This window comes from Formica exsecta, unplaced genomic scaffold, assembly GCF_003651465.1.
Source record: "Formica exsecta isolate Colony F162 unplaced genomic scaffold, ASM365146v1 scaffold458, whole genome shotgun sequence".
NCBI classification, from domain to species: Eukaryota; Metazoa; Arthropoda; class Insecta; order Hymenoptera; family Formicidae; genus Formica; species Formica exsecta.
In genome coordinates this window covers 368,783-394,441 of record NW_021851814.1, presented here as the reverse complement: position 1 = coordinate 394,441, position 25,659 = coordinate 368,783, and the positions used below count along the sequence as shown (strand labels likewise).

The following is a 25,659-nucleotide window of genomic DNA, read 5'->3' as shown; positions in this document are numbered from 1 at the left end:
ATATATATGTATAAACATAGTCAAAAGTATATGGAGAGAATAGACTCTCCATCTTCCAACAAAATTAATGTTTTATTATTAAACTCGAAGCATTTTGGCAAACGGGACGGCATTTTCTATCCTTCCTTTTCTCAAGTATATGCTGCATGTGGCCCCTTTCCAATTTATTTTTCATATAGATATATGAATTATTTTATTCTCTTTTGTGACAAAATATGTATACATAATTAATGTGAACCATTTATTAAGGAAGATTTGGTTTAAAGTAGGAAATCCGTTTGAAATTTTTACATACTGATTACATGCATTGCATAATGTGTATAATGACAAGTTAAGTTTATTCAATTACATCTCACAGACAAGTAAGCACATTGTGTGTTATGTTCATATAAAACAATATAATATAATAGAGTTCTATTTATATATACACATAATATAATTTAGTTAAATCTAACGTAATATAAATACATCTCATGTGCTTTCCTGGCATCGAGCAATTTGTTACAGATATATATCGTTAGAGATCGAGTGTGTTCTATCTATCTATACAATACACACAAACGCATCTCCTGCAATCTTACACTGTACAAGTAAATTTATATTTAGGTGAAATTAAATAAGACAATACTTTTAAATAACATACTTCGGGGCGTTTCGTTAAACGTGGAAAAAAATACCACTTTGCGCATTTTAAAATTTACACGAGCGAAATAAAACACTGAGGAAATTATCCGATCGCGATCGATGTAATATAATGTAAAAAGTCGTGCCGTAGAAAGAGCTAATTTTATTGCTCTTTGTAAAACCGTCTCCTTAAAAAATATATGCTCTTCCACGGTCGGTGATCGGTAGTTTCCGATAAAAAGATTTCCACGAGGATACAAGCAAGTGAAAATATATATACCTATATTTATCATATATATATATATATATATATATTGCTAATATATCTCGAGTTAGCTGCTCTAAACATTCTATGCTTACACTATCATCATTAGTCTACACCACAACCACTGTAGACTTAGCAAACTTGTACTTTTTTTCAATTCATTACTCTCCGTTTTTATAAGCTTATGATCAAAGAAAGAATATTTTGCACAGAGAGATACGTTTGTGGAGAAGGAGGAGGGGGTTACTTTTCCAACAACGGCCAAAAAAAAAAAAAACAAAGCGACTTATATATAGATTTAAAAATATAGGCACACTCGCGCGAATCGCATAATGTATATCGGTTGATATATCGGATGTATATATTTTTTACTTTGTAATTTCCTAATGCGTTCTCTTTCGCGATAGGGAAATCCGTACGAGTTCTGATCGATGTAATACCGTGTAATATGATATACTTAATAATAACATTTAAGGATTTCTTTCCCTGCTTGTATACCGTAACGTTTTTCTCTTTCTTTATCTCGCGAATGGCACGGGTATATGATAGTTTGCCTCTCTTAAGCTCGTAAACTGTTCATTGTAATCATTTGTGCATGCGAATAATTTGTTTGCGAATGTGAAAATATATATGATACGAAACGTGTCTCGTAATAAACGCAACAAGAGTATCCGTCCAAAGTGATCATTGGCAAGTGACAAATTGGATAATTGTATATATTTATACTGCCTCTCGTAGTAATCTAACAGTAATCACTATCAAGTATGAAATAATCGCAAAACGAGCGTTTGTATTCTCGATAGAACGGGGGAGTGAAGGAAGAAGGCCCGATTGTGCTGAGTGTCGTTTTGTAAGTAACCGCTCTATCCTGATTTCTTCCCTCTCTTTCATTTTCAAGACACTGTGCAGGAATTGCGACCGACGCAACTTGTACGAGAATCGGTAATGCTGCCGGGCGAACTGCCGGGCGTCGACAATCCGTTGTTGTGACCCACCCCGACGAAGCGCAGCTTCCGATGATGCGATCCCAGACTCTTGCTGGAACTTGACGAACGGTTGCCGTTATAACGTAACTGGGTCGTGGTTGTCATCGCGTACGACTTCAAGTGCGACTTGATCGACTTGGGCAACGGTAATTGGTCGATACCGTAAACCGTTGTTCGAGCCACTATCGCGCGACATGCCAATTCTTGCAGGCTGAGCACTGTAAATATTCAAATTATATCTTTTCTTGTAAAAAATGTCTTGTCAATCCAGAAGGGGATTTCAAATTGATTGCTATATAAGATACCTTTATTCGATCGCCATAATCTTTCCATGCCATTCCTATGCAACGCCATGCGAGAGAGTTCTGAGAAGCTTTCGCGAATATTGAAGTCGCAGAGAGGCGAGACTTCGAAAAATGCCATTCGATTTTTAGCTGCGTAAGTCTCTGCATCTCGTTCCCCCACTTGTCTCTTGAAAGCCAAGTGTAGACGATTGCCAACCAATACTTTTGGTACTCCAGGCGCATGCTATAATTTTAAGTCGATCAAGATACATCCCTGTCCAACTCTTGTTATATATAATAATATATAATTGGAACATTGTAGATTTTGTCGCTAACCTCTTCCACTTCTTTCAGCCACCTATCGATGCCATCAAAGGACCATTTGTTGGTAATATCGTACACCAAGAGTATACCCTGAGCACCTCTAGAGTAAGACCGAATGATTGTGCAGAATCTACCTTGGCCTGATGTATCCCATAGCTGCAGCTTTACTCGTTTCCCATCCAGTAGAATAGTGGTAGTTTTGTAAGCTGAAAAGGTAATAAATAATAAGTCCAAATTAACTAATCTCAAACAAATTTCATTAAAGAAATATCGTAGAAAAAGGCACAGCCATTATACGATTACTTTATACAAGTCTCTCTTTTTTCTCGATTCAATATATTAATTTGTCAAATGCCCAGGAGAGACGCAGCAAGTAAAGAAAGAACTCCAAGAGATAGACAACGTACCGCTGCCACTGCAGAACGGCGACTCCGCGGCGCCGTCCTCGAGGCCGCTCAAGATCTCCTGCTTGCCGACATCGCTGTCGCCCACCAAGAGAAACTTGAGCAGATAGTCGTACTGTTTCTCTTGACGAGGCTTCGCCGTGCTGGCCTCACCTGCAGCCATAATATCCGCCTGTCGTACACCCTGAGCATACTGCAGGTGACCCACGGAGCGACGCTCGCCCACCTGCCGCTGTTAGGTTTCTCCCCGTATTCGCGAACGGAATCCACCACCTTGACGCCGACCACCTCGACGAGCGTTCCTCGGTGAAAGCTATCGCATCGTATCGCGATTTGCAGAATCGTCGCGTAGACACTCTCATCTAGGATCCCGGTCGGAACGATCGAGATCGCGCTTTTCCTGCCCGCTCTTGTCCGCCCTCTCCCTTTCGTTGGCGATATAGACACTCTACGCCGTCGATTGCGACACGAATCATAACAAAACAAAACTGTGTGACTCCACACTTTCTCCGCTCTCCGCTGTTTTCGCGCTTATCCCTGCCACCGATGCTCTCTCTCCCCTGCACCCTGCACCCTGCACCCTGCACGATATCTCGCCTCGCAAGGTGCGCGAAATTTCCGAAGGTCGAGTGTGTTCGATATCGCGCCGGGCGATTCTTTAGTAGCCTTTTCGAGTGAACGAATTTTGATCTATCCCGGATCAATTAATTACTATTTTACTATTAAGTATGTTCTTTTTTAGATTATAGGAACTTCAGATATATAAAATAGAAAAAAAGAGAAGAAAAATAAACGAGATAAACAGCTGATGATAAAAAGAACACATTCAATCGACTATTCGGAATTTCGACGGTGATTGGTCAATCTCTCTGTGAATATTTATTACGCGACCATGCAAGTAGTGGTAGAGTTATATTGTAAATGGGATAAGAAAAATAGTAGAATCTGATTGGTTATGTCAAACTTTGGCATATATGGCACTTATCATCTTATCGATTGAAATGCAATTGATTGTTATCGGTACGTGTGACTATCCTGCTTAATTTTTTTTATATATAATTGAAGTAAATTAATTTAAATCTATTTCATAGAAAGATGAAAAGATGAAGTAATTATATGAAAGGAACAGATTTCTAATGATGGATTCTTCGATCGTATCTTCAACGAAATTACAAATCGCGGCAGAAGAGTTTTATTTTCATACCGCGGTTATCATTTTCGCGACGCAATTGGCATTTTTGATTTTGAAAACGATCGTATATCGAGAAGAGGACGCGATGAAATTGAAAGAATGGCGCAATGCCGCGATTTCACTGCCGTGTTCAAACGAGCCGCCGATTCACGGTCGCCGCGTCACGTGGTGACCACCCACATTTCGGATTGTGGGTAAACAAGAAGAGAAGAAAATATTTCTGCGCGCGTATCGTCATCGTGGAGCATTTGTCGGTCCTCCTTCATCCTCATCATCATCGTCGTCGCCGTCATTAACGATCGTCGCGATCGTCCCGTTAAATCAAGAGGAAGCGGAAGAAAACGATATTATACGAAATCTCACGATCGCCGAGACGGGAAGAAACTCGGAGAGAAGGTGCTTAAAAAGTCTACCCTACCGCTTTATAAGTTATTAGAGGAAGATTACGCGCGCGTAACGTCGTAACCAGGCGCCCAGGGTGTATGTGTATAGTGTGTGTGTGTGTGTGTGTGTGTTTGGTGTGTGTGTGTGTGCGTGAGGAGGCCGTATATTGGTCGCCAACGCGCGCGCGCGCGCGAGCGAGCGAGCGAGCGAGCGCGAACGCACGCACCACGCACGCACGCACTCCGCTCCGAGTCGTCCCCGCCGCTCCGAGTGAGGAGAAGAGACGTACGGTGTGCCGGGACGGTGCGGAGGAAGGAGAGTTCGAGAAATAGCCGGCCATATTTCGCGCGAGTGCTTTACTCGCGTGCACATACGCAAAGTCGCGCCGTACGTGTTTCGCCTCGCGTGTCGCCTCGTCTCTATCTCTCTCTCTCTCTCGTCCCGCCTCTAGAGAGCATCTTTATCTCTTGGCGCTCCGATTTTTTTCTTTCCCTCTTGTTTTTTTCCCCCCTCGCGCACGTCTCGCTCCCCCTCCCGTCACTAACTCACTCTGTGTCACATACTCTCTCTCTCTCTCTCTTTCTCTCTGCACGTCTCTCTTTATCTGTCTCGTGTCTCATTTTTGTCATCTAATCCTACATATACCGTAAAGAAAGTCTGTATTCCTGTTTACCGGTCTATCTCGCGGTCTCGTTCTCCACATCTCTTCGCGTATCTATTTATCTAATATCTGATATATCCGGCCGAACGTTCGTCGAGATTTATCTTTCAATCTCGAGTCTCGAGCCGCTATCTATCCATCGTTCCGTCTCGCTTCTCTGTCTCTCTCGCGCATTACATACATACATATATATATATATACACACAGACACACACACACATACACACACACACACTCTCTTACTCTCTGCTGTCTTCCTCTCCTTCTCTCGTGCTGCTCTTAACTACACTACGGCACATTCGCTCTCGGTGCTATGTCTACGTACTCTCGTACCCAGGAGAGCGACGCGTGGGCTCTTCTGGCATTGAAGTCGGCACCGGCCAGCCCGACGAAGATGCAGTGGAATCCGGAGTCGAAGGGCGCGCCGATAGCGCGGCTCGAGGGCCGCGAGTTCGAGTACATGGTTAGGCAACGGCGTATCACGATCGGCCGTAACAGCAGCAAGGGTGAGGTCGACGTCAACATGGGCCACTCCAGCTTTATCTCGCGAAAGCACCTTGAAATTTACTACGAGCATCCGTTCTTCTACATGGTGTGCAACGGCAAGAACGGCGTGTTTGTCGACGGGGTGTTTCAGCGCAAAGGCGCATCTCCCTTTCAGCTACCAAAGACGTAAGTATCTCGAAATATTTGTTTATTTACGCGCGCCCGGCGACGATCCCGTTGCTTTCTTTCACATCATTTCTCACCACAGTCAGCATCATAAATATAATTTATGGCTTCGCTGTAAATTGTTTTCGCTATTATTGCTTTTAGGTATCCTTTTTTGGAGTACCTGCGAAGGATATAAATTGTACATTTTTTTGCACTACAATAGGATTGAGAAAAAAACATCATAATATCCTAAAATAACCATTATCCCAGGACAAATTAAAAAATTTAGTCAGAAAAGATAGTAAAGCGTCATAAGCGTAAAAGGATATTATAAACCTAGGACCTTAATCGTAAAAGATAATTAGATAGAAAAGTATGAGTGATAAATGATTCAATGGTCATTTTTGTAACATCAATTTTTACCTAAGCGTAATTGAACGGAAGAATTCAAGAAAGATTATTGTTAGTAAATAACAAATAAATATTGATAAATAATTCTAGAACATCGTAATGTAATCTCATGTATTTGTTTAAGTAATAAGCTGCTCTTATAATTTCTTTTCATTATGAATGTTTAATTAATATGATGTAATAGCACTCTTATTTTATAATTAATATTATCTTTCATGATGTTTCGCAGATGTACATTCAGATTTCCAAGTACAACGATAAGGCTGATTTTTCAGTCGCTTATAGACGAACAGGAGCAAAGTAATATTCGCGTGCCCTCCCCGCCAAAACAAAGGGCACCTTTACCGCCACTGCGGATAAATATACCGGATGCCGGATATAGCAGTCCGTTCCCATCGCCCACGGGAACAATTAGCGCCGCCAACTCCTGTCCAGCGAGTCCACGCGCCGGCCAGGGTAGGAGAAACATTTCGGCGGATCTGCAGATGGTTGCAGCGTACGCTGCTGCTGTGGCGAACGATCCGCAAAATTCCACCTTGGACAGGCACAACTTGGAGAGGCATGAAGGCGGACAGAGTTCCAGCAGGCAGATTAGCCCTGAGCCTGGTGCCGAGGCGCGTTACCGAGGCGGAAATAATTCGGGACCGAACGGTACCACGCCGCACTACAGCCCACCTAAGGACGATTCAAAGCCGCCATATTCCTACGCGCAATTGATTGTTCAGGCGATAGCGTCGGCGTTAGATAAGCAGCTCACATTGTCGGGCATTTATTCTTACATCACCAAGAACTATCCGTACTACAGGACCGCGGATAAGGGCTGGCAGAATTCTATTCGGCACAATCTATCTTTGAATCGTTATTTCATCAAGGTACCCAGAAGCCAGGAGGAGCCGGGTAAAGGTTCTTTCTGGAAAATAGATCCTCAGTCGGAGGCCAAGCTCATCGATCAGGCCTTCAGACGGAGACGACAACGTGGCGTACCTTGTTTCCGTGCGCCCTTTGGAACGTTATCATCGAGGTAATGTCGAAGCAAATTTTTACTTTATCACGAATATCGATAGCCCATCTGAATTGTCATGTGTGATTAGTAGGAGTGCGCCGGCTTCGCCATCTCACGTAGGGATTAGTGGTTTGATGACGCCGGAATGTCTAAGCAGAGAGGCTTCCCCAGGACCCGAATCGTATCCGGACAGTTCTGTCCCCTCTCCGGCTGGACAACTCGCGACGAGTCAATCGGCGCCTGGTTCGCCCGGTCATCCATATACGTCGTCCCAGTCGACTCATAAGGGACGTCTGATGCAAACGATTGTAACAAACGGCGTTAGCGGTGATACTGGAAGAGAAGGTAAGGAATTTTCCTCTCTTTCTCTTTATTTAAATAAGATGCTTTCCTTATCGTTTTTCTTGAGAGAATGTATATATATATATATATATATATATTAATATATCAACGTTTTTTTCAAAATAGAAAAATATTTGGTGCCTGGACCAAACGTTGTAGAGGACCATTCTTTATCACCGGCTGGCCAATACAGTCCGGCTCCTGTTATTGTACAAACGACGTATAATTACAGGTATGCTCATAGATTACACATTACAAATCTATCATTTCTGCTGTAATTAATGCGATTTGATCAATGATCGCCATTTACATTCTCGTGTGAATTCTCTGTCTGCAACAGTGGAAATTTTATCGGCCCCGATGCTGGCGTCGGGGGGGTTAGCAAACGTGCCCACGAAGAGTCGGACAGCTCGCCGGGTTCACCGGCCCCGCTTGCGATTGTCGAGAGTCCCGAGCCGCCCGAACAGCAGCCATCGCAATCCAAACGTCAACGTATTCACGAGATGGACGATCATTGAACTGATACATACACTTAGCATCCTGTTACGTAGAACATTACATTTACATTGCATTATTTGTCTCTATCGTCGAACACATATTGCAAACTTCATATTGTTTTAATTGCATAACCGCTTTAGACTGCACATAATCAAGATTGAGCGTCAGTTCTATTATCTCGTTAAGAACAACGAGAAACTGTTGTGTGTATGAGTTCGCAGAAGAAATACCGATCTTTGAAAGAAAGAATGACGAGAGCAGAAGACACTTTTCCTGTCCTTCTAGAATTCATGTTTCGACATGATTCTCTCATCAACAGTCAATGTATATAAGATATACATATACTTTATTAAATGCTTTCTCTTTATGACTTGTTAACTTCGGCTGAAGATATAGTATATATATGTATATGGAGCTTATTTGATTGAAAAAGTCATTCAAAATAGTAACTGCAGCCGATACTGCGCTGATACATAAAATTGCAATAATGTGATGCGGTAACGTGTGCCATTCAGCGTTTAGCCGATTTATTAAATAGACAAAGAGAAAAAAATGAAAATGTTACCCAATGTAATTCAATCAAGTTAAAGCGCGACATATTTACGATTATAAATTCGTTGATCAACATTCATTTTATACTCGCGTGATTTTTGTTGCACTACCGCTTGCATCAACTTGGCGTCGTTATCGCAATTAACGAAGATTAATAATAATAATGCAAAATGATATAGAAGAAAAGAGAGAAATAGATTATTATTACAATTATTATTAAACAGCATTCTTAATTTATGATATGCTCAATTGAATGTTCCATCTGAAGGCGAGATAATAAGTCACAATTTTGACAAGACTAGAGAGATATTTCTTTTAAAAAATCACATTATATATCGCGAGTAATGAGAAAAATCTGATAAAGGATAATTTAGCGAACAAGCATTTAGAAAACAATGAGCTTTTGATGATATAGTCTCTGCTCTAGAGATTGTTACCAGAGTCAGAGAAGAAACAAAAAAAATTATAGAGCCTTATAATATTTTACATTTAATCAGTGTAAGGACGCGGTTTCACGCGGTGTAGTGGAACCAACTCGAGCTGGTCGAGCGGCTACACATACACAAGCATATATTATATAAATACAAAAATTTCCAGGGAATCTCTACATAAACACATACATGTCGGAAGATTTTTAATTTCGCTGAAGATTCCCCCGGATTATCTGTCATCCCGAGTTTCCGCTTGAATGAGGCGATTTTGCTTTACATCGCGGGATCGTTCACCTAATTCTATCATCTAAAACAGTCTTCTTATTTTTAACGTTAGAAGAGGAACTGTTTCAGATAAAAAAGGGGTAAAATTAAAGCTGGAGAAAGTTTTGTAAAATATGCGTGTTGGAGAAGAAAGGCTAATTGTCAAAGATAATGTCATCATGCCAAACTCTGGATTATACAAAGTTCTCTCGCGATCAGGGGATTTACTTTTTCTCGTGCAATCGTAGTTAATTAACTCGCCAATCTCCCTAAGAGGGTTGGCGTTAGAAAACAATGCATAGCATTAAATTTACATAGGCGGAGAAAAGCAGTATTGGATGCAATTGTGTTATGAAAAATTGCGTGGTGGTGTAATCAAATAAAATTTATTTTTTTCGCACCTTCCGCGCGCGCGCGTGTATATGACGTTTATCTGAAACGTTATTTTTCTATAGTTGGAAATATACGAGCACAACTACAAGGAGGTTTTGGATGATACTGGTAGATGGACTACGCTGTTGTACAGCGTTGACACATACGTATCTACCAAAAGCAAAACGTATGTTTCATTATACATATACGTACACATACGTGTGTGAATATATACATATATATATATATATATATATGCATATGATGTCGCGAATAAGATCAATATGTTTACAGCACGTGCGTGTTACATAACATACATACATTTTCGTTCGATGTCATACGCATGTATGTGTGCATATGTATAATATCGCAATAAAATTAATACTATATTATAAATCTTTTTATTCTATTGCATGTGATTTTTTTGTGTATTTTCCCTATGTATCTTTATATATGTATGTGCTCTTTCATTAGTAAAAAAAAAAATAATATTCTAATTTAGGTACACTATGGTGTATCTCGCGTCGATAAGGCTATTCATCGAGATATCGAGGTTACATGGAAAATTGAGCTCACATTAAAATTAAATCAATGTGTATTTTTCTAATTTAAATTATAAATTCAATTAGTCAAATGCACTTCCCTAAATTAAACTTTTCTATTCTTGACAATTCCCTATTCTCAAACAGCATTCAGAATAGAGGGTTTGCCTGGTTAAAAGCTCGCGTTATTATGGCCGACTACATATGGCACTATGAATACAATTCTTGTTTCCCGCAATTCATCGCAACAGTTAATTAATAATCGTTTGAAGGAGTATTTCGATCATGGATCCAGAACGGAACGACAATAATATTTACGATCTCGTAACGCAGTTGATCGAACATACGGTGCGAAAGAATTTGTTTGAGAATGGAAATTTCTATATGCCACCGAGGAACGATATTAAGATAGTGAAACGTTTACGTTCAAGAACTTATGAAATATTATTAAACAAGAGTAAAAAAATATACAGCCAAGGTATATATATATATATATATATATATATTTTCAGTGAGACTTTATATTAATGCAATAAAATACGGTAGAAACTCTTGCAAATGATAACACTTTATCATTGCAGAAAATGTAATCAATTCTGAAACTGATCCCTTGGTGGAGATATTAAAGTATGCCTTTGTACTCAAACTGTCCCTCAGACGTATGTCAGAAGCAGAAAAGCTGGAAAATTTAGTAAACGAATTGTACATTAACACGGTTAATATAGAAACTGTGCTTCCAATTTTAAGATTGCTGATAGAACTTAAAAATTTTCAGGCTGATACAGGCACTGTACTGGTACTTGTTTTATTGTCAATTATTCAATTGATTATCAATTTACTGAAATCTCCAAAATTTATTAAAGCTAATACAGATATAATTTTGTACTCTATACAGAATGTATTTCACTATGGTAAAACCAATCCTTATTTGCCTGAAGACATTACGTCCACAAATGGTGTACCAATGTTTCAAACATATCCCATGGAATCCTTTATCTTGCCAGAGAAGTTTGAGGCCATGTTGGGCATTCGTAAAACTTCTACTAGGCCAAACAAACATGAATTGACTAATTTTGTTAGTAGAGTATCCTTTGAAAATCAACATATATCAAAAACTGTACTAGGAATCGGAACAATTAGGTATGATGCTATATTTCCTTCATATCTGTTTAGAACTTTTCTGTATAGATATGATTTTAGGTATAATAATGCTATTGAAATGGCTCCTTGCATATCGAGTTGTACTGAGAGTACAGTAAAACAAAATAATATATTTACTCCCTTTTCCACAAGCATTATGGTAAGACCTTATGTATGTAATGCCAACTTCCATATATATTTTTTTATACACAAGCTTTTTTTATATATGAATTGAACTTTTTTATCAGGTTGAACAAACAAATATGCTATATTCGTCTACACAAAGATTTATATCGAATGTAACTTTACCTTGCGAATGGATAAAATCTGTAGATTTTCAAAATGAAAATAATTTGTGTGTTATGCATGCGTCGGATAATTGCAATTTTATGGATGAATCGGAACATGTTAGAAACATTAATCTAATATGGAAAGATGTACACATTTCCAATGATCATATCTCAAAATTACGAACGTGGGAATCTTTCGGAGCTTCAGAGTCTTCCAAACAATTACTATTTGTTACTGATTTGCCAGAGACAATGCTGCACTTGGCGAGGATAAGAGAAACAAGTATTTTATCAGTACTACCAAAAAAGGTAAATATATAACAATACCTTTACAAATATATTGTATAAAAAGTTGTGCTTTTTATGTTACAGGCAATGCATTCCATATCCCTTATGCAAGAAATTTCCTTCAAAAAATTTATATCAGATGTTAAATTGTTGTTATTTGGCATAGATTCAGATTCTTTTAAGTATAATACTGTGGTACGTAATTAATTTTGCTGATGCAATTATGTGTGTGCTTTGTTTAGTATATTATTTTTCATATTTTGTAATAATATTATTATTTCGTATTTTAGATAGGATTTAAATTGGAGGAAAATATTAGTGTGCATGGTATAAGCTCGGATACATTGAAGATTACTTGCCAAGAAGCGATTTGTTGGGGCAATAGTTTCAAGTCCCTATTACTTCTTGTCACGCCTGATCCACAAACGGGCAAGTTACAACAGGATGGTCTTATATTCAAAGTACACATATTTCTCTCTCTTCTATACCATATATAACTTATTTTTTAATTACACACTAAATTTACAATTGGTGTAGGCGATGTGTGCCAATGTCAAAGAGCTGCTCTTATATTATCGGTCGGCGTTGCAAAGAGTTCTCAACCAATATGAATTTGACGGATTGTTAAGCCTCTTGAAAAAGATTCGTCCACTGGCACTCTTAATTGTTGAGGTTGCAAGACTGTGCGATCACTGCAATCACAGTCAATGCAACTTAGCCAACGGAATTTTAACGCACATTTATAAAGAAGTGACCAAAGTCACTAATCCAAAGGTTGCGTTAGTGTTTTACTCTATATTAAAGTCGTGCTGCGAAGTCTATTTTCGGTAAGAAATAATGTATTGATATTTTATTCTTCGCAAATAGCCAAAAATAACGTTGCGTCAAACTTTTTATAGATTGCTGCAAAACTGGTTATTCGAAGGAACATGCGACGATGTTTATGGAGAATTTATGATTCAGTCTCGATCTCATAATCTACGAAAGAGAGGACGTAAATTTTGGACGGACAGCTTTACAATCGATACCGAATCAATACCCGGTTTTTTATCCAAACTATCAGAGCCGATATTGCAATGCGGGAAGACGCTGCGACTTTTAAAAATTTGTAACCCAAAGGTTATCAACTTTTGTTGTACCAAAGCTTGTTTTTTTTCAATCGTGAACATATAAAAAGACTTTCCAATATCTATGCCACTTTAGAATCCTGTATGCATTGTGTCTTTCAATGCTCCACCGGAAGTAAGGGTTTGTCTGAGTGTGTCCATGCTGCGAGAACAGATGCTAAGATGTCAGGAATATAAGCGTGAAGGTGAAGCGGCATTGGGACCAATTGTATCTCTTCTGTCCGCGATTCAAGATGAAAAGAAAACCGAGAGGGAAACAGCTGAACTAGTGATACGCGCGCAACAGGAAACGTTATCGAGGCTGAATAGTAATATTTTTGTTTAGTTTTTAGTTTTAATCATACATGTTTTTTAAATTCAAAATACATATATTTAACAATTTTTTGCAATATTCTTTTTAGAAGAACGTGAAGAACTTGTCGCGAAGGCAGCGCAACGTAAACGAGAGTTATTGCAAGAATTGAAACACCAGGCAGAAGAGAGTGTTTTGTTTAAAGAAAAGAAAAAGGAGTTGGAAATGCTAGCTGATAAATTATTGCTCGAAAAACTTGATCGAGAGCAGGAAGAAATACGAGAGCAACAACAGGTCGAGCGGTAAGATTCAACAAATCTTGAATGAAAATTATTGGAGAATGGTATCTATAAGTTTGAATTAAAAATAATTGTAACATTATTCACATTGTTTTTTTATTATGTTACAGTAAACATCTTACAAATTACTATGACAAATTGACCACTGACCTAGAGAGCAATCGTATACGATCAAATTGGCGGAAGGTGAGAATGAGTCATTTCGAAAGACGCGTGGAACATTTGAAATCTACAAGAAAACTCGATAGAGAAATACCGGAAAGTATCGCCACACTAAATTCGGATGAAAAAATAATTAATACTGACGAACAAAATAAAAATATTCCTATTCCATCCAGCATGGGCGTGTCTACATCTGAAGTGGAAGTTGTGTCTAATCAAGATGAAAATAGTAACTTTTCAGAAAATAAAATATTGGATATAGCGACAATAGATGTTTCTAATCAGGACGATATTAAGGAAAATTTATCAGTTGCCAGTATTGTGAGCTCTGATATCTCATCTAGCAATACCAATAAGGATATTGTATCGGATGAGAAAATTACAAGTAAGGATTCTCTTACGACAGTGGACATACAGAACAAACATTTACCGCAAGAATCTTTACATATCTACAAGAGAAACAACGAAAAGAGCAGTCTGCAGGATTTTCTACGTGATGAAGCAATGAAGAATATTCGTACGATTATAAACGATAAACAAATGGCTGCAGTTGATACTCGTTTAAATAATATCTTGGAAAACGACGACATTACTGAGAAATTGGTTGGTACTATTAATAGGCCTAAATCCTTAGCTATTGAAAGGATAGATAATATGAGCATGGCACAAACCAACAAACTTAAAGTATTGTTGCAAGAATACGGTATGACTCCGAATAATAATGAGCTCAGTGCGATACTCACAGATAAACAAGGTAACGTTAATTGTACAAATATAAACTGCAATAACGAAGTCACTAATGAGCAAAGTTTAGGCAATACGAAGGAAAATGGGAATAATAATGTCTCTCCAACATCCGATATCAAATTGCCGGAAGAAGAAATGAAGATTACGAACAGGCCTATAAATAATGAAGAACGTTCAAATAAGATTAATGATGCAAATTTTAAAGAGCAAGATCCGATATTAAATAATTTGCAACGACAAAATAACATAGATACGCCAATGTCATGGACGACTGACAATTTTACCACATTATCGACACATACTCCTCTGTCGCAGATACCAAACAGTGATGATATATTCGCTCTAAACGTCGGTCAAGAATCATCTTTATCTGACATGACAAAGTCAATTATGACGGAGGGGACATACTTTGAATCTCCGATGAGTGGTAATTTTAAATTGCCGAATCTGTTTGGCATTATTGGTCCCGATGTAAAATCATCGTCGGCCTCATCGTCGTCTCTAACTATAGCCGATGTCGAGATGATCGATCATACCTCGCTCCAGGTATATTTAGAAAAATCCATCATCATTCCTTTGCAGATACAAACTCGGCTGGTTAACAACGCGATTATCAAATATCTAGTGAACGAATGCAACATGCTTTCGCATTTGCACAGTCTACGCAGTTACTTTTTTCTATTGAACGGCGAATTCGCAAAGAGTCTAACGGACTCGCTTTACTCTCGCCTTTACACAATATCCGAGCCGATCGAACTCTTCAATTCTGCCACTCTTACGAATCTCTTGGAAAAGGCGCTAATGAATTCATTCAGTAATAATTACGCTAATTCGGAACTCTTGAGTCTTTCCGCTATCGATCAACCGTGCCAGTTATATGTAAGTATAACTTTTTGAGAGATAGTTTTTAATTGTCATTATGATACTTGCCCGATATCTAATATTTTTTTATTGCAGATCTCAGATCCAAATGTTTTGGAATGTCTTTGCCTAAACTATAAAATAGCATGGCCGTTGAATATTATCTTGGACGATACGATGATGTTGCAATATAGCAAAGTGTTTAAATTCCTAATAACGACTGGTAGAATGTCGTGGGTATTGCAGGAGGACTTTAATATAATGAAGTTAGAACGTAACGTAGTCAACTCGGAGCAATATCACAAGGTAAATCATTAATTAATTGCTACTAGATATGAAGGAAATATTAAGAAATGATTTTCTCATTTTGTTCGTTTGTGCATAGTTGCAATTGTACAGACATTCCATGACCCAATTCACGAATGCTCTTCACAATTATTTAACGTGTAGCGTGTTGCACGCAAGTTGGAGCGAATTCGAAAAGGATTTACAGAATTCTCGGACGATAGATCAGATCTATCTCTCGCACGTAAACTACATTAAAAGAATACTTTCGAGGTAATTATTTTCGATGGTTATAAGTGAAATAAAACTAGTAAAACTGAACATTTATCAATTTTTCAGATGCATGCTTCACACGCGCGGAGAAAAGATGCGCGTGTGCTTAATCAATATCTTTAAGATCATACTAAAGTTTCACAATCGCTTAAGATCGCAAGCTTGGAGGATCGATAGTGATAATACAAGCCGATACAGTCATCCGAATTTCAAAAGTTTGGAGCAGATGTATCGATCGTTTTGCGAATGGCGGACATATATGGCGCACGTCGCGCACAAATTTTCCACCAGTGGATATCAGCCGCACCTGACGCATTTTCTTAACGCTTTAAATATAAATCATATGTATGATTTAACGGCAAAACAATAGTACATAAAAATTCGTTCTCACTTCTGTTTTCTTTTACAATCGATATATCGAGTGTAAAAAGATATAGGTAATTATATACAAGTCATATCTCGATCTATTAAAAATAATTTAATTTTCGAAAATATTCTCTTTTATATATTTATTTATTTAGTAAAAGAATCGATAGTTTGTTAAAAAACAATTAATTCTTGCGCTTACACGGATACCGATGATACATTCGTTATGTCGAGTACCTTAATGCAGCGGCTGCAAAGACCGTTTTTGTCTGTTTCGGGATGCCTTCTACACCTTTGGCAGAGCATTTTCTTCGTATTATGTAATTCGATCTGTGTTTCGTTTACCATAGATGATTCTAACAACGTAATCGACGAGAGTTGTAAAATATCGCAAAATTCCGACGTGGAAGATTCTCGATCTTTTTGAAGTACCTATGAATAAAGAGAGGGAGAGAGAGAGAGAGAGATACGCGATTTATAATAATTATGATTAATATAATTATTAATTATTTATTAATAATTATATTTATTATTATCTTAATAAATATAATTATTTATTATTATTATTTATAAACAAAACCTATTGCAAAAGAAATAGAGAGTAACTCTTACCGAAAAGGATTCATAATCAGTCGGTGTAGCTGTTATAGTACCCGATAATTCCCACGTGTTACGATCAGCTAATGTGTTGACTTTGCCTCTCAAGCTTAACGCTTTCTCTACATGCTTAGCGATCTCCGGTTGATGCCAAGTTTCCGGTACCTTATATTCAGTATGATACAATGGCACCGATGCTGTGTAAATGATACGTGGACGATAAAAATATGCGGAAAGAGCGCATTTTCTCGCTAAATTGCTTACCTAAATTTTCAGGATGATAAAGCCACACTTCTTCCGCCAAATGCGGAACAATTGGCGCGATAGATCTCGCAAGTACAGTTAAGGTCCCACGCGTTACTTCTATTGCGGACAGACGCGTCGGGGATCCCACTTCGTCGCAGTAAAGTCTGTCCTTAATTAAGTGACAGTACACTGGCGATACTGTATTCGTCAGAAAATTTGTTATCAGTTTACATACGTGGTGATATAAAAAATTTTCGTACAAGCTTTGAATCTGTGAAATAATTAATGTATCATGGATAACATGTAAATTACTTTTTTTTTCATCTTTGCCTTTTAAGCATAATTACCTCTTTGTTGTATCGATGTAGAGCATGTAACATATACTTGTCAAGGTAAAGATATTCCGGTTCGACTGTGATTCCATCGCTATAGGAATGTAAAACGCCCAACAGAAAGCGTAAGATCAAACGTAATTTTTGTATAGATTCGTGACTTTCGCGCAACAACGTTGTCGTGACTGGAACTTGACTATGTTGACACCCATGGCTAGCTACCCACCATCTGTTGATTTATTTTTCGTTAATTTTAAATATCTTATTTCTGTCCACATACAGATTCGGATTTGCCACAAACGAATAGTTTTATTGAGAGAATAATTGACCTTAAAGTATCGACGCCATACGCTGGATGTTTATTCAAGTTTTCTCCACCTTTAGTAATTACTTCAGGATTTATGACGTTTCCAACTGATTTCGACATTTTCGAGGCTTTATCATCCACAGCGAATCCGTGCACGAACAGCGCGCTTTGAAATAATATAGGTAAATATGTATCTTTGTGAAATTTTTAAATAGATGCTTCACATTTTTCATGTTACATAAACTACCTATAAGGAGAACGTTCTTGAAGAGCGATGGATGTTAGTAACGATGACTGAAACCAACCGCGAAATTGATCCATTCCTTCTAAATATAAATCCGCTTTATATTCCGGCAAAACGGCCGACCATGAAAGACCGCTATCCAACCAAATATCCATGATATCCTTAATAGAAAATATAATTGTGTATTTTGCAGTCATGCATTACTAACATTCGACACTATTAATGAAGAGATCCTCGATTGTACGTACCGTTCCTTTCTCCAGGTCATCTATATTGTTTAATTCTTGCCGTAGGTCACGACCAATTAATTTTTCGATCGATAGCTCCCACCAATAGTCGGGACCATAGCGTTCCATCAATTTGCACAATCTGTCGACCCATTTTCTGCACACAATACAAAACAATATGTATAAGTCTATTCTTGTACCACGTATCAATCATGTATGATATAGTTAGTTACCTGCTTGTATATATATCATTAGTTTGTTTATTATATAATATCGGTATCGGCGTTCCCCAAGACCGTTGTCGGGAGATGCACCAATACGGTCGTTGTTTAACTTGAGCGAGTAATGCATTCAAGTATGACGTATGATTTTGCTCCGGATATATTCTTATATTCGCGATGCTGTCCTTGCGTTAAAAAAGAATGTATATATAAGCACATGAGTGACGAATATGTAGTAATGCATCCCTATGTTTCAGAAAAACTCGATTGACTTACAATTGCAATTTCTTTAATAGATTTTATGTCTATGAACCATTGATGACTTGCGCGAATGATTACAGGTTTCTTAGTTCGCCAATCATATGGGTAGCTGTGTGTAATCGTATCGGTATGCAACACATCTTCACCAATGTGATGTAAGATCTTATTAGTGCCATCGGTTAAGACGTCTAAACCGGCGAATTCATCACCCGTTTCTCTGATGAAACATCCATCGTCATCTACCAGAGATGACTGTAACATTAACGGCGTTAAATTGAATGCGATTCGAATAAAATTTCACTGAAATAAATGAAAATTAATCACACATATTGCGATTGGCAAAAGAGATTGACTTACCACTGGTATATTATTTTCAATTGCGATGAGAAAGTCCTCTGGACCATGTGCGGGAGCTGTATGAACCAATCCAGTACCGACATTGGTCGTAACGTGTTGTCCAGGTAAAAATGGTAAACGTTCTTTAGTAATGGGGTGAAAATACTTAGCTTCACCCAATTCTTGTCCTATTGAGAAATTATTTTTCAGTTATAATACATTTATAAACATAAAATACATTACAAGTAATCAAATGTGTTACCTTTGATGGTTGTAATTAATTTTAATGGACCAAGCTTCTGCTCGATATTTGTTAAGCATTCTTGCGCAAGAATATATAGATTTTTTGAATTATCCTCTACAATACAATATACAATGTTATTGGAGAAAGCTATAGCTTGATTAGCTATCAATGACCATGGTGTTGTAGTCCAGATTAAGGCATAAAGCGGTTTATTCTCCAAATTCTTTAATTTCGAGGATAATGCAGACGTGTCAAGTTGCATACGAATAATAACACTTTTGCTTTTGTGAGACTCATTGTATTCCAGTTCTGATTCTGCTAATGCTGTTCTATGATTATATCGAGAAGAAAAAAATATTCGTAAATTAATGATATTAGAAAGATTTCTTTAGAATTGATCTATATATTAATATCTTGATAATCTATAAAGTACCTAGAGGACGGTGACCAGTGCACTGGTTTGAAGGCTCTGAACACAAGTCCTTTGTCATACAAATTTATAAACTGTTGCAGCTGGTTCTTTACATACGAAGCATGATTTGTGAAATAACATCCCGATTCATTCCAGTCAGCCATAACACCCCACGATATAAAAGCTTCTCTCTGCTTCGTTATAGCTTCGCTCACATATTTCCTAGCTACAACATAGAAATTTTAGGAGAATATAATGTTGGCAATATTTATATTTCAACATACCTTTTTGACGAATTTCTAATGGATTGACATCCTTTATATTACTAAGTACTTTTTGCTCAATTGGTAAACCGTGACAGTCCCAACCTGGGACATAATGCACCCTTCTACCTGTTATAATTTTATTTCGTAGTGTAATATCCTTAAGGACCTAAGCAAATAATAATAATTAACTTATTCTAAATATTTTTCTTCTCAGTACAGTAAAAAAAAATTGCATTTTATACAGTTTTATGTAAACCTTATTAATGGCATGACCCATATGTGGCTCCCCATTAGCATATGGTGGACCGTCGTGCAAAATAAAATCTGGCCCTTTAAGATTTTTCCTCTGCCAATTATATAACTCCAGAAAACCACATTTCTATATTGAAAAAATACAGAATTTTTATAACACATATATATTATTATTAATTTGTATAATTCAATATTAATAACTGTAAAGTTTATATTATTCGCAGATTATTCAATCCTTATTGAGCTATGTGAATAACATTACAGAGTATAGGATATTTACAAGATACATATTATAATTACAACTGATTTACATTTCCTCTGTTTTTTTTTTTTTTTTTATAGAGAAATACAAACATTTTAATTCAAAAATTGAATTTTGAAAAAAAAAAAAATTTCAAAACTGTATGCAAAGACAATAAACTCACTTCTATTAAATAGCTATCCATCTCCACTCTTTTCTTGCCGCTGAGTCGTGCCGGAAAATTAGTTTGCGGCAACAGCACGGTTTTTGTGTAACTTTGTTTCGTATCGCTTTTTATGCCTCTTAGCCACAATGTGTAGCATAGTTTTGCATAAGTTTGAAATGTAGATTTGAACAATTGTCCCATTTTTGCGTTAAATATGGACATTGAGTAAATAGAAACAATATTTCGTTACCCTATTCTAACCTTAATCTTTTCGCGAGTCTAGTCCGCCATTTTTAAATGCCAAAATTCTGTCATTCTATGCGCACGTGCGATACATCGTTTAACTATCGATATCATATGTTTGAGATTTTGACATTTCTTTCGATGTCTATCAATACATTTTACGTATTTACATGTTTTAGCGCGCCTTTAATAAACTTTAAAGAAATCTTTTTTTTTAATATCATACAGTATATTGATACTTTATTATGGCACGCCGTTTTACTTTTTAATAACATAAAAACTATTCCATTCAATATAAAAGTTTCAAAAAAAAATTAAGAATAATTAGTCTTAAGAAAAATTGAGATTCTTATTAATGAATTAAAATTATGTCGGCACATAATAAAAATTCAGAATTAATTTTATGTCCAGACATAATTTTAATTCATAGAATTATTATTATGTCGCGACATAATTTTAATTTTAATTTTATTAAATAGAATAGTTTTTATGTTATTAAAAAGTAAAACGGTGTGTCATACTTTATAGAGTGACAAAGTTTTAAGGAATCAGTTTAGAATATAAAGTTTCAGCTTAACTGAAAAAATTTTATTTCATTTTTTCTATATATTTTCTCAACGCGTCAAGTAAGTTTCTATTTATCAAAGAAACAAATATATAATTAAAGATAATCCTTCTAACAGCTTTGCAAACAGTTTGTCATTATTTTTTTAATGCATTTGTATATCTGCGTCTGATACCATGTGGAATTAAATTTCTCGTTTTTTTTTTTTTTTTTTTTTTTTATTTTTTTTTTTTTTTTTTCATGATTCAGTAATTTGTGAATTAATTCTCGAAAATCGGAGTTATTTGAAATAGGAAATCGATTTCTAAAAAAATCTAAAGAAGGTTTTTTTTTTATAGATTTCTCGAAGAAGAGATAAGTGATACACCATTCTATCTATATTTATTCTTGCATAATGATACATCGGATTCAGAAAGTGTATGTTAACGATTCTTTATTTTTTATTAAAAGCTTTGCGATTAAAGTAGACTTGATGTTGTGGATGCAGCTGTTTAATCTTTTATTTATGTGACAGTGAACTTTGTACGTTTCTCAGATAATCCGTCTGCAAAATAATAATGATTTTGCAGAGGAATTATCTGAGAAAAATACAGGCAGAACAATCAAATACCCATTAATAATCTGTTATTACGCGAGTTATACAACGCAATTATAATTTCTCGTGCCTTTATTTAATCGGCGGTAGGAGTCGCGGTCGGGTGTAAATTCGGGCGAAAGAGATTTCTCTTGATTTTCAGCGGGTGTCCGGCAATTAAGCACGCGCGCCAGGCCGAGCTGACGCGACACGGACAATAGATGAGCCGGGCGGGTAGCCTTAATTAAATGGTAAAGGCGGCCGATTAGTTGGCAAACTCGCGATAGTGAAAATTTATTATACCCAATGTACCCCGCGGGATCTACGCGCTCTACCTTCTTCCGCAAATATTCCCCCATCCTCCCCGCCGCGACCACGACTAGCAAACCCGGGAGTTGGTTTGTCGCGCATAAATCCTGCCGCTCTCCAGATGGGATACACGCCGTTGCACGACGATCAGATAGACGCTGTAATGTAATTATACGCCTCGGAAGCAGGCATGCCGGCCGATACTCATTTTCACGGGATTACACCGTCGTAGTCGACCGGATCGTTGCGCCCCAACAAAGCGTAATTTTCTATTATTCCGTATAAAAGGGGCGCGCGTACCCATGCATGCCCTTGGATTTTGCGAGAGACGATTCTATCGAAAATAAATCACACGATGTATGTATATGTGTGTGTGTGTGTGTGTGTGTGTATATAAAAGAAATTATTTTTTTACGAAAAAAAAGAAAATGGGAGGATAGCGGGTGGGGAGGAGGAAGGAGAATACGACGACTATCGATGGAAAAAAATAAAATTACTACAATTATGAATTTAATTCGAAACATTATTGTTCTGTCGGATGTCGAGAAAAGGATGTTGCTGGCCGGTGCATCGGCCGAGGGAAGAACCAAGATCAATTCGCGCGCACTTTGCGCAGACAGCTGATTACCCGCATCCTGATTATCGAACCTAACCAGGGAACACACAAGCCTGCCCACTGCAAACAGATCCGTCCATGTTCGCGTCGTGTTGGCCGAAACCTGGTCTATGGACCGCAGAAAGCTTCGCCGTTCTACATTAATTTAAATTCAATTTTCTCGAATTTGTCGATAGATATCCAATCGCTGCTACATCGAACTCTACGATTATACGCGAACAATAAAAGAGGGGGCGGGGGAGGGAGGGAGGGGAATAGAAGAGTGATATATTGGCATATTTCGACGTATATATTCCGGTGCACCTCGATGAATTTGGCTGTTCTACTCCGGCATGCTTGGCGTTCTCCGCGTTACTCTGGTTTACTCCAACATATTCTTTCTCTTTCTCTCTCTCTCTCTCTCTCTCTCTCTACGACGTAATCAATATATCGTGTTGCTGAGACCTTCCCGCGTCGTCGGCAGAGTAGGTTTAGGCATGGCTTTTCAGGCGTAGCCAGACAGACGCGGTAATTCAGGCTAGATATGTATCGCGCGCCCATATACACATGCGAGCACACCGCGGATATCTCCGTGCTAATTAATATCTCGGACAGTATCTCCTGCATCGCGAGAGATGCTGCTGCTGCTGCTGCTGGTGGTGCTGCTTAACGTCGTCGGCTGTTTAACGCGAGGTCGAACGCAATCGATCCAATCGCCAGTGTTTTTAATAGATGCTCGAGGCTGCTCTGTCCTAATAAAAACATTCCTTACGCGGGATGTCTACGCGTAAATTTTGATATCCACCTGTTAACTGCATAATTTTTTGGTCAATTTGAATCAGATTCAAGAAAATTCAGAAAAAATATTTCGAGAGAGAAATTATCGAATTATCTCTCTGTAAAAATTTGTTTCAAAGTAAAATTTTATTAAATAATTCTATTAAAGTGAAATTTTCCTTTAAAGCTTAGTTTGCCATTTTCTTAATCATTGATTTTCGACATTTCTATCGAGGAAAAGATCATTTTAAATTAATCAAAATTTCTCTAATAAAAAAAATATTTAATATATTTCTTATACCTTGTACGTAAAAAAATACATACGTAGCAAAGCGGATTGTTTATATATTCGGGAAATTATTGAGTCTACTCTATCTCGTACAAATTCATTATCGTGTTTTATATGCGATAAGCTCGTTAAGCTTAATAAATAAAGCAAAACAGACGAAGGGATAATGAAAGAAATATCTAATAAAAATTAGAATATCTCTATTTAGTAAAAAAGTTAATTTATCTATTAATAATTCCTTTAATCTATCATTCATTAGCGCATTTACTATCATCACTCGTTAATTTTATTTAAATATCCCGAGAAATTCCTACAGAGAAAAAGATTTTACTCTTCATGCCGAAATTCATGAGAAATTTCTTTATAGAAATCAAAGTGGTTTCGAAAGGATTTTTTGCGAGATTCTTGATTTGATATTTAAACGTCCGTGCAAACCTGAAAAAAAACTTTCCGCTCCCTTTTCTTCTCTCTTTTTTTAATAGCCACTAATTATCCTTTTAGAAAAATTGTCGCTCGAAATCACCGTTTTCAACTCATTCGTTTGCTTCCCGTGGACGTTCTCGCCGATTGCGGCTGGATACGATCGCGACGAGATAGTTTGCAATTGATCAGTCCATAAATGACGCCCGTTTTGCCTCACTCGTGAGGCATCGGGCATCTTAATTATACGGCCGGTTTGCGGTGGACACGCGAGAAAGCGTCTCTGTTTTCCCGTCGCAATAAATTGTCCCCGTAATTGCTCCGCAGCTTTCGGAAAAGTCGAGCTTCATCGTAAATCTATAGTTTACTCTTTGACCAAATCCATCTTTTTCCTGCAGCGATTATATCTCTCAAGACCAATTTGGAACGATCGACGATGGGATCGGGCCATTATCTATGTCGAGCATCATCTAAAAACGAGAAAAAGCTATGAGTGACGTTTAATTAAATGCTTTCAGTTGCATTGTAAATATTGCATGTGATATTGCATTGTGATATTGATTTTTGAGAAAATTTATTTTATACTTTTTCGAATGTAAAATGAAACATTCACGAGGTAAGATCGATTTTAATGTTTATATATATATATATAAATTTAGAATTTCACGCATTTCTCATAAATTAATAATGTAACTGTTCGTAAAAGTAAGGAAAATGAGGTCGCCGCGTAAATGGTGCGCGTTGTAATAAATTTCCAATAATTGGATTAATAATTGCCATAAAATTATTATATACGTTACAATGACATGAGCATTTATTTAATTATCATCAGAAAACCACGAGGAGAGATATAATCATTACTTTTATTATCGGCAAATTAGTGGATAATCCTATTTAGGTGCTTGATGCTAGAAATTGACGGACTTTATTAGATTATAACAATGTACGATTCCATTTATGGAGAACTTTTCTCCGATTTTCGGACAGATTACAGTAGGGCTTATTGTTCCTCTTTTACCTTCTCCTTCCCCCCTTCTCCCCCTCACCCTGGTCTCGGTATTCGTATCCGGAGGCGCTCCATTATCAGTTTTTCGTGCGTTATACTCGGTACCTTAATTACCTTCCCTTACATCCGCGGCTTATTACGTTCCCCGTAGTATAACGCGGTTCGTAATCCCGTTTGCCGTAGACTTAGCGTAGTATCGTCCAAAT

The 25,659-nt window shown here is 37.3% G+C and overlaps 4 protein-coding genes across 7 annotated transcripts; 2 read left to right on the top strand and 2 right to left on the bottom strand.

The window, feature by feature from the left end:
- Nucleotides 1–230: 230 nt before the first annotated feature.
- Nucleotides 231–3,580, bottom strand: LOC115240999 (ras-related protein Rab-40C). Its single transcript, XM_029816509.1, has 4 exons — nt 2,891–3,580; nt 2,496–2,689; nt 2,181–2,403; nt 231–2,093 (listed from the first exon to the last, which is right to left on the bottom strand). The coding sequence occupies exons 1-4, from the start codon at nt 3,048–3,050 to the stop codon at nt 1,783–1,785; spliced, it is 888 nt and encodes a 295-aa protein (XP_029672369.1). The 5' UTR covers nt 3,051–3,580; the 3' UTR covers nt 231–1,782.
- Nucleotides 3,581–4,261: 681 nt separating this feature from the next.
- On the top strand, nt 4,262–10,044 carry LOC115240998 (forkhead box protein K1). Of its 3 annotated transcripts, XM_029816508.1 has the most exons (6): nt 4,262–4,475; nt 5,462–5,796; nt 6,419–7,210; nt 7,281–7,537; nt 7,661–7,766; nt 7,875–10,044. In XM_029816508.1, exons 2-6 carry the CDS (start codon nt 5,519–5,521, stop codon nt 8,050–8,052), a joined length of 1,611 nt encoding a protein of 536 aa, XP_029672368.1. In that variant the 5' UTR covers nt 4,262–4,475; nt 5,462–5,518; the 3' UTR covers nt 8,053–10,044. The 3 variants fall into 3 exon arrangements, with proteins under 3 accessions (XP_029672368.1, XP_029672364.1, XP_029672365.1); XM_029816504.1 differs by lacking the exon at nt 4,262–4,475 and having other exon boundaries at nt 4,584–5,796; XM_029816505.1 differs by lacking the exon at nt 4,262–4,475 and having other exon boundaries at nt 4,585–5,796; nt 7,284–7,537.
- Nucleotides 10,045–10,093: 49 nt separating this feature from the next.
- On the top strand, nt 10,094–19,083 carry LOC115240993 (gamma-tubulin complex component 6). The gene is made up of 17 exons (XM_029816494.1): nt 10,094–10,671; nt 10,775–10,989; nt 11,089–11,333; nt 11,394–11,493; nt 11,582–11,932; nt 11,996–12,106; nt 12,202–12,372; nt 12,449–12,738; nt 12,811–13,030; nt 13,115–13,346; nt 13,440–13,632; nt 13,740–15,417; nt 15,496–15,705; nt 15,785–15,957; nt 16,024–16,394; nt 17,781–17,987; nt 18,839–19,083. The coding sequence occupies exons 1-15, from the start codon at nt 10,479–10,481 to the stop codon at nt 16,325–16,327; spliced, it is 4,686 nt and encodes a 1,561-aa protein (XP_029672354.1). The 5' UTR covers nt 10,094–10,478; the 3' UTR covers nt 16,328–16,394; nt 17,781–17,987; nt 18,839–19,083.
- Nucleotides 16,457–21,132, bottom strand: LOC115240994 (isoleucine--tRNA ligase, mitochondrial). Of its 2 annotated transcripts, XM_029816495.1 has the most exons (15): nt 20,694–21,132; nt 20,273–20,395; nt 20,035–20,182; nt 19,772–19,976; nt 19,357–19,667; nt 19,116–19,282; nt 18,774–19,010; nt 18,510–18,682; nt 18,298–18,433; nt 18,053–18,210; nt 17,828–17,971; nt 17,514–17,727; nt 17,185–17,437; nt 16,936–17,117; nt 16,457–16,755 (listed from the first exon to the last, which is right to left on the bottom strand). In XM_029816495.1, the coding sequence occupies exons 1-15, from the start codon at nt 20,895–20,897 to the stop codon at nt 16,522–16,524; spliced, it is 2,889 nt and encodes a 962-aa protein (XP_029672355.1). In that variant the 5' UTR covers nt 20,898–21,132; the 3' UTR covers nt 16,457–16,521. The 2 variants fall into 2 exon arrangements, with proteins under 2 accessions (XP_029672355.1, XP_029672356.1); XM_029816496.1 differs by lacking the exon at nt 20,694–21,132 and having other exon boundaries at nt 20,035–20,142; nt 20,273–20,378.
- Between the last annotated feature and the right edge of the window lie 4,527 nt (nt 21,133–25,659).